At 37.2% G+C, this 13,244-nt stretch overlaps 1 protein-coding gene across 2 annotated transcripts in view; it reads left to right on the top strand.

The window, feature by feature from the left end:
• IFT81 (intraflagellar transport 81) overlaps window positions 1-12,409 on the top strand; it is a 100,065-nt gene extending 87,656 nt beyond the window's left edge. For both annotated transcript variants that reach the window (XM_011997855.1, XM_011997853.1), the window contains exons 16-19: window positions 1,253-1,324; window positions 1,405-1,490; window positions 4,786-4,831; window positions 11,662-12,409. In XM_011997855.1, the coding sequence (XP_011853245.1) occupies window positions 1,253-1,324; window positions 1,405-1,490; window positions 4,786-4,831; window positions 11,662-11,844 (387 nt within the window). In that variant the 3' untranslated portion in view covers window positions 11,845-12,409. The remainder of the gene's footprint in view (window positions 1-1,252; window positions 1,325-1,404; window positions 1,491-4,785; window positions 4,832-11,661) is intronic.
• The last annotated feature ends 835 nt before the right edge of the window (window positions 12,410-13,244 follow it).

A 13,244-nucleotide genomic window follows, 5' to 3' on the forward strand; every position in this document is an offset into this window, starting at 1 on the left:
AAATCTTTATCATCATCTCCCAAGCCTGTCTCCAAAGCTCCAGAGATCTTTATTTCTTTAATTTGTACACACTGAATTTCCCATCTGTACCACCCCCAACAAAGTACAAGGCTCATTATCTGCTGCCTGGCCTCCACAGAAACCTTTTACCTATTCTCTTGCTTCTACTCTTGCTCTCCTAAGGTTCATTCTCCATAGGGCAGCCTAAGAAACCTGTTTAAAATTTTTGCCACCCTTCATTGGCTTCCTGTTGCACTTAAAATAAAATCTAACCACCAAACTGTGATCTACAAGGCCCCACCTGCCTTATGAACTTCATGTCCATGTGCTCTACTCCTCATCCATGGAGCTTCAGCCACTCTGACCTTCTTCCTAAACTTCAAACAGGCCAAGCTTGTTTTCACTTGTGGGATTTTGCATGTACTCCTCCCTTCTGCATGATATACTCTGCTCCTAACTCTTTGCCCTCCTCTCTCCTTTTCTTCACTAGGTCTCAGCCTCAGTGTCTCCGCCTCTCAGAGATCTCTGATTACCTGATGTTATCCACTCTCCTTCCCAACCTCGCCCACCCAGTCCCTCTATCACATTCTACTGATGAATTTCCTTCATAGCACTTATCCCCATCTCAAATATCCTTCATTATGTTTCCTTGTTTATGTTGGTTTCTTCCACTTCAGTGAAAGCAGGGAACCTGCCTGTTCACTTCTGTGTTCTCAGCACTTAGAACAGTGCTGGACACCCAATAGGTACTTAATAAATGTATGCTTGGGCCAGGTGCAGTGGATCATGCCTGTAATCCCAACACTTCAGGAGTCTAAGGTGGGAGGATCTCTTGAGGCCAGGAGTTCGAGATCAGCCTGGCCAACGTGGTGAAACCCCGTCTCTACTAAAAATACAAAAATTAGCCAGGCATGGTGGCATGTGCCTGTAGTCTCAGCTCCTCAGGAGGCTGAGGCACAAGAATGCTTAAACCTGCGAGGAGGAAGTTGCAGTGAGCCAAGACTGCACCACTGCACTCCATCCTGGGTGACAGAGCGAGACTCTGTCTCAAAAAATACAATTGGACTTGCAGGGGTGATATGAGTATTCTCTAGAAAAAGATTATTTCCTATTGTGATAGAATAAACAAAGTTAAAATTGCAGAAGAGAAAATGACTCTGATGGTAGTCCTTTGTTGTACATCTAAAGTCATCATCACCATGTCTGTCTCATTCTTTCGATAATGTTGCCTATCTAAAATTATATATTATAGGAAGTTAGAAGACTCCGTGAAGAATGTCTTCAAGAAGAAAGTAGATACCATTATACAAATTGTATGATTAAGGTAAGACAAAGTAGATCAAAAACATTTCTGAGTTTTTTCTATATCAAAGTCTTCCCTAAAACTTAAGTCTTTCTGTTTAGAACCTAGAAGTTCAACTTCGTCGTGCTACTGATGAGATGAAGGCATATATCTCTTCTGATCAACAAGAAAAAAGAAAGGCAATTAGGCAAGTAATTTTGTTGTTTTATATTGAGATACTTCATATTTTCACCAATAAAAGTTTTATAAATAAGGTAGAATTATACAAATTTAGCATATTTAAGTAAGTAGACACTAAGATATTAATACTAAATCTTACTAAACATCTAGATATTTCAGCCCTGCTAAGTGGGAATACATATGATTTTATTTCTTGCTTGCTTACTTTTTGATTGTGGTGAAATATATAAAACATAAAATTTGCCACTTTACCCATTTTTAAGTATACAGTTCATTGGCATTGATTACATTCACAACATTGTACAGCCTTCACCACTGTATATGTAAAAAATTTTTTCATTATCTCAAACAAAAACTCTTGTAACCATTAGGCAATAATTCTTCGTTCCCCCTCACCCAGGAATATATATAATTTCATAATTGCTTTGTCATAAGCAGTAAAATTGGTCTCTTTTTAAAGTCCCACATGGCCTAGACTCTAGTCATCTGCCTGCTAATTGTGCAGTGTAATGACTGCATTTTAGCTGGAAATTGTGTGATTGCAGTGTACCAGTCTTCAAAACAAGAAGGATGTATAAATACTGCTTAGTCCTTATATGGTGCTTTTTTTGCAATCCCAGCTTGTGGCATATTGTAATAAATCAAATCCTGCCTTAAAAAAATACATTTGTGGTTGAATTGCTAGCTGTGATAAAATGCAGTCATTGAACAACATAAGCCTTCTTTGCCCCTCATCACAGTTCAAATGTTAAATATTTTGTTGTTACTATTCAGTAAAAATTCAGATAAAATGTAGGACTCACGTTTATTCTAGATTGCATTGAGATTTTGAGTGGCATGTACATTAATGTTATAAAAAGAGACTGGGCGTGGTAGTGAGTGCCCATAATCCCAGCTACTCAGGAGGCTGAGGCATGGAAATCACTTGAACCCGGGAAGCAGGGGCTGCAGTAAGCCGAGATCATGCCACTGCACTCCAACCTGAGCGACAGAGGGAGACTCTGCCTTAAAAAAAAAAAAAAAAAAGAAAGAAAAAAGGAATCTAAGAAATAGAGTGTCTTGCAGAATCTGAATTTTTTTTCAATGTAATGCACTAGAATGCAAACCAGACTGAAAAGATTACACAAATAGAGCAGTGTTTTTTCTAATACTCTAACATACTAAACTAAAAATGTACTTATTCATATTATTTCATTGAATGTAAACTTCGTTCATATAAACCTATATGGCCAATGATAAGAAATGAGAAAAGTTAAATTTGTTCTTAAAAAATAAAAATTTTTATAAATTAAGTTCTATTTCTTCCAAAGTTATCGATATAAATAGTAAAGAAGGAAATAAGTGCTCTTGAACTATTGATTTTCTGCTCTGTCTTCTAGCCAGAGATATATATATAGATAGATAGATATAGATAGATATAGATATAGATATAGGTTTGTTTTTTTTTTTTTGAGACAGAGTCTTGCTCTGTCGCTCAGGCTGGAGTGCAGTGGCGCAGTCTCGGCTCACTGCAACCTCCGCCTCCCAGGTTCAAGTGTATTCTCCTGCCTCAGCCTCCCGAGTAGCTGGGATTACAGGCACGTGCCACCACGTCTGGCTAATTTTTGTCATTTGTGTTTTTTTAGTTTATATTTTTGTATTTTTGTAGAGATGGGGTTTCACCATGTTAGCCAGGTTGGTCTCAAACTCCTGACCTCAAGTGAACCACCCTCCTTGGCCTCCCAGAGTGCTGGGATTACAGGCATGAGCCACCATGCCCCACCGAAAATGAGGATTCATCAGGACTAATTGCAAAATTTTCCTTTACTTAGAGTGCTATATTTTCTTTTTTTGTGGCTTATGATTTCTTGGAGTCCCAATTTTATATTGTTTACTTTTTTCTTAAATACTACAGTGTAGCTTTACACAGAAAAACAGTCTCTTCTTTGTTGTGTGTTCCTTTACCCTCATCCTTCAGTCTTTATCCTTAACATGTCACCTGCTTTAAATCTCACATTTTGTCTTAAATAGTATTGAAATATAATTTTGTTTATAAGTAAAATACAATGTTATTATGTTTTTAATTTTTACATTAAAAGTATTATTTTTTTAGCTTACAAAAGAAATACTTGTAAGAACAAAAGTAACCATTATGAGGTAGTGTGCACAGAAGTTGAATGCTGTCCATATTGCCATGCCTCAGAAATGTCTACTATTAATACTTTGGTGTACATTATGCCATATTCTTTTCCCATGCGTGTGCTGATACATCTGTATATATGTGTGTTAGTTAATGCATGGGAAATGTTATGTGCATGTGTGTATACACAAACGTATACATATATATGTATATAAAAATAAGATTAAACTGCACCTGAGTGTGGTGGCTCACACCTGTAATCCCAGCATTTGGGAGGCTGAGATGAGCGAATTGCTTGAGCCCAGGAGTTCAAGATCTGCCTGGGCAACATGGCAAAACCCTGTGTCTACCAAAAAACTACAAAAAAAATTAGCCCAATATGGTGACACATGTCTGTAATCCCAGTACCTGGGAGGCTAAAGTGGGAGATTCGCTTGGGCCAGGGAGGTGGAGGCTACAATGAGGTGTGATCATGCCACTGCACTCCAATCTGGGCAACAGTGTAAGACCTTGTCTCAAAGGAAAAAAAAAAGATTAAACTACATATACTGTTTTTCTCTTGATCTAGAATATTTTCCGCTTCAGTATTTATAGATTTACCTCATTCTTTTGTATAACTCCTTATTATTTGTTTGAATAGATGTGCCATAATTTGCTTAAACATTTTCCCATCTACAGACATTTAGTTTGTTTGCATATTTTCATTATTATGAGCAATGGTGAAGTAAATAGTCTGCTTCTATGTTTATTTAAGTTATGGGATATTTTTGTAGGATGACTTCCTAGAAGTAGAATTGTAAGATTAGGTGCTACTTAATGTTTATTTGAAATGTATATCCTTTCTCCTTTCTACAAGCCTCTTCAAAAACAATGTGTAATTTAAGCAAATGGGTTGCCATTGTTTTGAGGGTAGATTAACCAGAAATAGTATTTAGCATTTTAATTCTCTTAATTTCCTATGGAATGTTTTGCTATCTTTTTTTTTCCTTAAATTGCTATTTACTTGAAGAACTAACTAAAGATGGGGAAAGACAAAGAATTTGATAATGGGTTTCATTCTGACTCCAGTACCCTAAACTATATTGCCTAATGTATTTTAGATAGATATGTTAATTTATAATTCACTTGTATGATCAAATCATTTGAAGTAAATTGAAAGTAAATCATTATGTTGACTCCCTAGGGAACAGTATACCAAAAATATTGCTGAACAAGAAAACCTTGGAAAGGTAAGAATTATTATTTATTTTTTTACATGTGTCTTACTGATTCAGGCTTTCAGTACTGTACATGATTTATGACTGTCATTCTTTCCAAAAGGTTCTAGTACAGTTTTTGAGAGGAAATTGTTCATTCTTTTTAAAGATGGAAGACTTCCTTAAGAATCTAGTTTTACGGAAATAAAGGCACAATGGATTTTTTAAAGAAAAAATTATCTATTTTTAAATCACAAAGAGTTCATAATAATGTTCTGCATTACAGTTTTCAGATTATCCTCAGGCTGGGCACGATGGCTCATGCCTGTAATCCCAGCACTTTGGAAGGCCAAGGCCGGTGGATCAGTTGAGGTCAGGAGCTCAAGACCAACCTGGCCAACATGGTGAAACCCCGTCTCTATGAAAAATACAAAAATTAGCCAGGCATGGTGGCAGGCACCTGTAATCCCAGCTACTTTGGAGCCTGAGGCAGGAGAATCGCTTGAACCCGGGAGGCAAAGGTTGCAGTGAGCTGAGACTGGGCCATTGCACTCTAACCTGGGTAACAGAGCGAGACTCCATCTCAAAGAAAAAAAAAAAAATATTCTCAGATACCTTTTTATGCGATAGGTACAAATTTATTCATTTACTTTATTTAATAAACATAAAGTTCTTACTATGATCTAGGCCCTGGTCTAAGCCCTTTACAAACATTAATTTATTTAATACAAACAACTAAAAAACCTTGCTTGAGATACTCATCTCCCTCCTGCCAGAGTTACCTGATGGTGACTGAAATAGGACTGTATGATTATTGTTCTTAGTTCTCTGAGCCACTCCTAGAAGTGGTAGAGAGTAAGTTATGGCCTTGACCATCAGGACTTAAATGACCAACTGATTAGTTATTCTAGCTGACTTCATAAAGCAACCAATTTAACAAAGACACCAGCTTTGCATTCTTCGGAGAAAAAAAGAAAAAACATATACTTACTAATAATTAAGAGGAAAGATGACCAGTCATCAAGTGACTTGGCTTCACTCTTAGACTTGTGATTCTAAACAAGCCCTCTAATCACTTTAGAGTTCATTTCCTCATATTTAAACTGAAATAGGTAGATGAGCAGTGAGCAGAGATCACACCATTGCACTCCAGTCTGGGAAACAAGAGCAAAACTCCATCTCAAAGGGAAAAAAAAAAAAAAAAGATAGCCTTTGTTATCGAAATTTTCAAAACTGTATTTTAATCAATCCATATATATCCATCATCCAACTCTAATTATTAAATTCGTGGCCAGCCTTGTTTTATCTATAGTCTCATCCAGTACCTGCCCCCAATTTTTTTCTAAATTATTTTTAAGCACATCTCAAATTCTTATTATTTTATCTCATCACATTTCAGTATGTATCATAAACACTCTTTTTGAACATAATCACAATACCATTATCCTACCAAAAAGAATTTAACAATAATTACATAACATCCACTACCCAATGTTCAAACTTCACCATGATTTATTTGTTTAAATCAGGATCCTAACAGTCCATACATTGTTATTAGCTTATATCTCTCTTAAGTCTCTCTCTCTCTAGGTTACTCCCCCATCATTTTTTCCTTACAATTTTTTGTTGAAAAGAAAAAAAAAAAAACTGATAATTTGTCCTAGTGGGTTTTCAACATTTTGAACTTTGCTGTTGGTAACCCTTTGGTGTCAATTAGCATGTTCTTCTGTTCCCAGTATATCCTGTGATTTGGTAGTTAGATCTAGAAGCTTGATTAAATATGTTTTGATATTTGGCAAGAATACTTCATAGATGGTGGTATGTACTTCTATCAGGAGGCTTTCTTCTTATGATGTAGACAGCCATTGATAATCATTTCCTGGATCCATAATTCATTAGAAAGTTGCACAGTGGTAACATTCTGATTATGTCATTCCTTCTTCATTTATTGGCTGGAATAATTCTGTAATGAGCAACTTCTCCTTATCTTCTGTGTACTTAACCCTGAGTTACATTCATATAAGAAAGATAGAATAACTGCTTGATTCACTGTTTACTGGTTTTCAAAATGATGAGTTGGTTCTTTATCGTCCTTCAAAAGTAATCTTATGACTTTTAGATTGAGCACATTTGATATGTTTCAATCTATTGTGATTATTAGTCCCATTAGTACTCAAATTTGGCCAGTGGAAGCCTCTGAAGTCAGCTTTTGAATCCTTTTGAAAAAACCCTAGTAGACTTTGATGACTTCTCTGTTTTCTGGTGTGACAAAATGTTCTAATTTCATACTGTACATTTTCTTTCTCAAACCTGAAATTAGCCATTTCTCTAAAAAGTGTTCACCTGTGATTTGTTAATAAATGACCATTATATCAATGAAAATAAATAAAAAATAAAAGGAAGCCTTCTCAAAGCTGATTCCTCCATTTACTGGGAGAACAGTGAATTCTGTGTACATTATTTCACTTATGGGATGACACACCATACTTAAAAGGAAAAAAAGAAATAATTTTCATATTTGAAAGCATGTATGTGAATCAAGTTATAAACATTCATTTGTATAATATTTTAACTAGAGATTTTTGGATTTGTAGGATTTGATATGATTGTCAAAATTGACTTTTTTTTTTTTTTTTTTGAGATAGTCTCACTCAGTCACCCAGGCTGGAGTCCAGTGGCGTGATCTCCACTCACTGCAACCTCCACCCACCAGGTTCAAGTGATTCTCATGCTTCAGTCTCCCGAGTAGATGGGATTATAGGAGTGTGCCACCACACCCGGCTAATTTTTGTATTTTTGGTAGAGATGGGGTTTCTACCTGGTTAGTCAGGCTGATCTCGAACTCCTGACCTCATGTGATCCACCCACCTCAGCCTCCCGAAGTGCTGGGATTACAGGTGTGAGCCACTGCGCCTGGCCCAAAATGGACTTCATCCAAAGATTTCGTGTAAAGTAATGTACTTTTTTCATATGAAAACATTCCTCTTTTTTTTTTCTGTTGCAAAGTATCTGGATGGATGCTGTACATACATAAATATTTTTCAAACCTGAAATCCTTTCAAAGACCCAACCTTAATTGCCAAATCTGATTAAAGATTATTTTTCCCCCATCCAGTGTAGTGTTTTCTTGCAGGATCATTGGGAAAAGTGGCAATATAACATCACGTATATTTAAGCAAGTGAACCAATGACTGGCTCATTCCCCAGATGTCAGGCTGTATCATTTAAGAAACAAAGCTTCTTAAGCCTCAAAGTTTTAGAGTAGATCTAAATTTTCAAGGCAGACAGAACAAACCTAGCCTTTCAAAGTGATGATAGTCTAAGCCCTCTAAGTCAATATAAACTGGGCATCCATAGACCTCCTCAGGCCAACTGAGTTTCCCCCCTTCTATACCACCACCTCCTCCTTTAAAGAACAATGAAATATGTGATTAGTGATTTTTGTACATTGCAACTGTAAACAAATGTAAATAATAATAAGATTTAAAATATATACATACTAATGTCAGTTGTATTCATAAAGTTAAAGGTTTCAAACACACATGGTTATGAAGCAAATTAAATGTAATATTTCTGACACAGACAGTGCCCACATCCTGTCTTTGGTTCTTTAAATAACTTTTATAGGTTGTTAGAATTTTTTGACAAGGAAATTATTCCAATAATATAAGAAAAGTTACAGGTTAAGTGGTGCCTTAATTTAAAATCATGTGCAGAAGTCTTAAAATTCTTGGTCTGCCTTAACGGCCTTTCTAAATACTTTTTAGTTTATGAAGATAAAATATTTGTTGTAAGATACATTATTTATAACATAAACTTAAATAGATGTATTAATATGCCAGGTATTGCATCAAAAAATGTACTGGTTATATTTCTATTTTTAAAATTCTGTGTTCTATTCCTGTTTGCTGTTAACTTTGCTTTCATTATGCATAGCTGGGTGGGCAGTATTTTAATGGGTGGTTTGAATCTGGTCCTCAGCTTAGTTAATCCTCTTATTTGCGCAAGTACCAACGACCAGCATTCTCATTTGTGTCTCAGATCAACTAGTATATTGACCCTATGTTAAAAGAGGAAAGAATGAGGATGTTCCTGTGCACTCTGCCTCTGTGTCTCTGCTTGGTTTTCTGTCTGTCTTGGTAATTTTCTCACACTCAGTGTCAGTACAGGTATTTGTGACACACTGCGTTTCCCTCTATGTGCACTATCACCTTTTCTACCAAAATGTCAACTGTAGTTGTCTCCAGGGCATGGGATTATGAATGAATTCCTTTCTTTTCTTTTTCTTCTTCTTCTTCTTTTTTTTTTTTGAGACAGAGTCTCACTCTGTCACCTAGGCTGGAGTGCAATGGCACGCCAGCTCACTGCAGCCTTGAGTTCCCAGGCTCAAGTGATCCTCTTGCCTCAACCTCCTGAGTAGCTGGGACCACAGGCATGTGCCACCATACACAACTAATTAAAAAAATTTTTTTTTGTGGAGATGGGGGAGTCTCACTTCATTGCCCAGGCTGAATTCTCTCTCTCTTTTTTCCTACCTTGTCGCCTATTGTCTCTGACTTTGGGTCTACTCTTGCTTTCAGTCACCCTTTCTCAATTTGCCATAATATGGAACCAAAGTATATTTTTGTAATGTATTGGAGATTCTTTTATTCCTGTTTAAAATTTTAGAGTCAATGAGTAAAATAGTTTTGGCAAGTGGACCGTCTAATATGTTAGTAACAAAAACAATTCTGAGAAGGATTTTGGCTTATTTAATAGTATACTATTTTTATAATCACTGAGCTTGCTCCCCGAAGTATATGTGCATACAATTTTATTTATTTGGACATAAATAGAGTATACACTGTTTCAGGATAGGATAGAATACAGCATTTAATAACAAGAATATATATAATACATGATAATTTATCAAGTATTTCAATATCTATTATGTCACTTGAAAACATAATCTTATCAAGTAAATACTTTTATTTTCCCCTATTGTTAGCCTTGATTTGGTTTTTTTGTTGTGTTTTTAAGAGACAGGGTCTTGCTCTGTTGCCCAAGCTGGAATGCAGTAGTGACAGCATAGCTCACTGCAGCCTCAAATTCCTGGCTCAAGTGATCCTTCCACCTCAGCCTCCCAACTAGCTAGGACTACAGGCACGTGCCACCACCATTCCCAGCTAATTTTTTAGTTTTTATTTTTGTAGAGACAGGGTATCATGTTACACAGGCAGGCCTTGAACTCCCCAGCTCAAGCGATCCTCCTGCCTCGGCCTCTCAAAGTGCTGGGATTACAGGCAGTGAGCCACTGCGCCCAGCTCCCAGCCTCCTATTATTCACCTTATTTTATTTTATTTTTTTTTCTAGCGACGGAATCTCACTCTGTTGCCCAGGCTGGAGTGCAGTGGCACGATCTTGGCTCACTCTGCCTTCCAGGTTTAAGCAATTCTCCTGCCTCAGTCTTCTGAGTAGCTGGAATTACAGGCACATGCCACCATATCCAGCTAATTTTTGTATTTTTGTATTTTTAGTAGAGACAGGATTTCACCCTGTTGGCCAGTCTGGTCTCGAACTCCTGACTTCAAGTGATCTGCCCACCTATATAGCATGAGTCCTGTTTTCCACTTGAAACTCCAAGCATACCTGACACATAACAGGTGCTCCATAATTATATCTTGAATAAATAAGAGTTAGGTTTTAGTATATAGAATATACTGAGCCTGTTGGTTTCTTGAGAAATTTTTATGTATATGGAAATTCTAAAACAAAAGGTGGACATTTCTCAGGCTTAGGCTAATAAATGAATTATTTTAAAGCTATCTGAGCTATAACTATACATTATTCTTGAGTAATATGTCATGTACATCCTCCTAGCTGGTTTTCATTGGAGAACTAGAAAGGCAAGCAGTTTGACTGAGAGTCTCATAGTGGCGCGATAACAGCTCACTGCAACCTCTACCTCCTAGATTCAAGCCATACTCCTGCCTCAGCCTTCTGAGTAGTTGGAATTACAGGCACATGCCACCATGCCCTGCTAATTTTTGTATTTTTAGTAGAGATAGGGTTTCACCATGTTCATCAGGCTGGTCTCGAACTCCTAACCTCAAGTGATCTATCCGCCTTAGCCTCCCAAAGTGCTGGGATTACAGTTGTGAGCCACCACGCCTGGTCTATTAACCTTTATTGATAATTGAGAAAACTGAAGTCCCAAGAAATTAAGTGCCTTTCTTACTGCTAGAGGAGACAAAACCAAATTAAAACTGAAGTCTTCTGACTTCCAAACTCTACATTCTTCTTTTCACACCATGATACTGTTCCACTTTCCTAAGTATCTTTTTCTCTCACTTCCTTCTATAGTTTTGTGTGGTTTTTTTGTTTGTTTTTGTTTTCTGTACTTTTTTTTTTTTTTGAGACGGAGTCTTGCTCTGTTGCCAAGCTGGAGTGCAGTGGCATGATCTCTGCTCACTGCAAACTCCGCCTCCCAAGTTCAAGCAATTCTCCTGCCTCAGCCTCCCGAGTATCTGGGACTACAGGCACATACCCCCACGCGTGGCTAATTTTTGTTTTTTTGTGTTTTTTTGGAGAACTAGAAAAGCAAACAGGTTGACTTAGTGTCGAGGTTAGTAGAGATCTCGATCTCCTGACCTCGTGATCCGCCTGCCTCAGCCTCCTAAAGTGCTAGGATTACAGACATGAGCCACCACGTCTGGCCTTAGCTAACTTTTATAATCTTAGTTTTGATACATTATAGGAGTATGTGGTTTAGCTAACTATTATTTATCTAGTGTAGAAAACATACCATATTCCTCTGACTATAGCAGTAGAAATACGCCCCTGTAACTGAGATTTAATTATTCCTGTTTTTTTTTTTGTGATAGAAACTTCGGGAAAAACAAAAAGTTGTACGAGAAAGTCATGGTCCAAATATGAAACAAGCAAAAATGTGGCGTGATTTGCAACAATTAATGGAATGTAAGAAACAGTGCTTTCTGAAACAACAAAGCCAAACTTCCATTGGTCAGGTAATTCAGGAGGGAGGAGAGGACCGGCTAATACTGTAAATTGTGTTATCGTTTGGAGTTTTACTTGATACCACTAGCTATAAGCCTAGTCTCATAATGTATTTCTTTTTTGAAACTGATTTGTATAGCGTTTTGTTTTCAGATTAGCCATTCTTTATTAAGTTTTCATAGAAAATAATGTTAAGGTAGATTTAGTTTTAATGTTTTTTCATATGAAAAAGAGGCTTTTATTATTTTCCATAGTTTAGACATCACTGGCATCTTCTGAGTTTTATGAGACAGGAAACTAAGTTTACTATCTGTAAATGTAAACATATGTCCATTAAGAAACATGTAGTTTTTTTTTTAGGATGTAATAACCCAATGGCTTACTGTTTTTCTTAATCTTTTTTTAAAAAACTTTAGAAGAATCTTTTAGGAATTAGTATCTCTTGTTTTGAAGAAACGTTTATCTGAAGTTCAGCAGTTCGTACAGTTTCACTTCAGTTTATTTTTCTTCTGTAAAATGCAAGAAAATTTAATATTTTGACTAATGTGTTCTGTTTGTATAATTTAAAGGCAAATAAACTTGGTACATATTTTATGTCTATTTAAAAAATGTAAAGTTGTGTCAAAATTTATTCTTTTTAAAGTAAGTATTAACATCTAATATTAAATTGGAGGATTATTACTTTTCCTTTTTTTTTTTTTTTTTGAAACTGAGTCCTGCTCTGTTGCCCAGGCTGGAGTACAGTGTCGCGATCTCGGCTCACTATAAGCTCCGCCTCCCGGGTTCACGCCATTCTCCTGCCTTAGCCTCCTGAGTAGCTGGGACTACAGGCGCCTGCCACCACGCCCGGCTAACTTTGTATTTTTAGTAGAGACAGAGTTTCACCGTGTTAGCCAGGATGGTCTCGATCTCCTGACCTCTTGATCCACCTGCCTCAGCCTCCCAAAGTGCTGGGATTACAGGCGTGAGCCTCCACACTCAGCCAGATTATTACTTATTTTCACCAAAAATCTATTACAGATTTTTTTTTTCTTTTCTTTGAGATGGAGTCTCACTCTGTTGCCCAGGTTGGAGTTCAGTGGTGTGATCTCAGCTCACTGCAACCTCCGCTTCCAGGATTCAAGCAATCCTCCTGCCTCCACCTCCCAAGCAGCTGAGATTACAGGCGCCTGCCACCACACCTGGCCAATTTTTGTATTTTTAGTAGAAACAGGGTTTCATCAGGCACAGTGGCTCATGCCTGTAATCCCAACACTTAGGGAGGCCGAGGCGGGTGGATCACGAGGTCAGGAGATCGAGACCATCCTGGCTAACATGGTGAAACCCCACCTCTACTGAAAATACAAAAAATTAGCCGGGAGTGGTGGTGGACACCTGTAGTCCCAGCTACACAGGAGGCTGAGGCAGGAGAATGGTGTGAACCCAGGAGGCAGAGCTTGCAGTGAGCTGA

Source organism: Mandrillus leucophaeus, unplaced genomic scaffold (assembly GCF_000951045.1).
Source record: "Mandrillus leucophaeus isolate KB7577 unplaced genomic scaffold, Mleu.le_1.0 Scaffold55, whole genome shotgun sequence".
NCBI lineage: Eukaryota > Metazoa > Chordata > Mammalia > Primates > Cercopithecidae > Mandrillus > Mandrillus leucophaeus.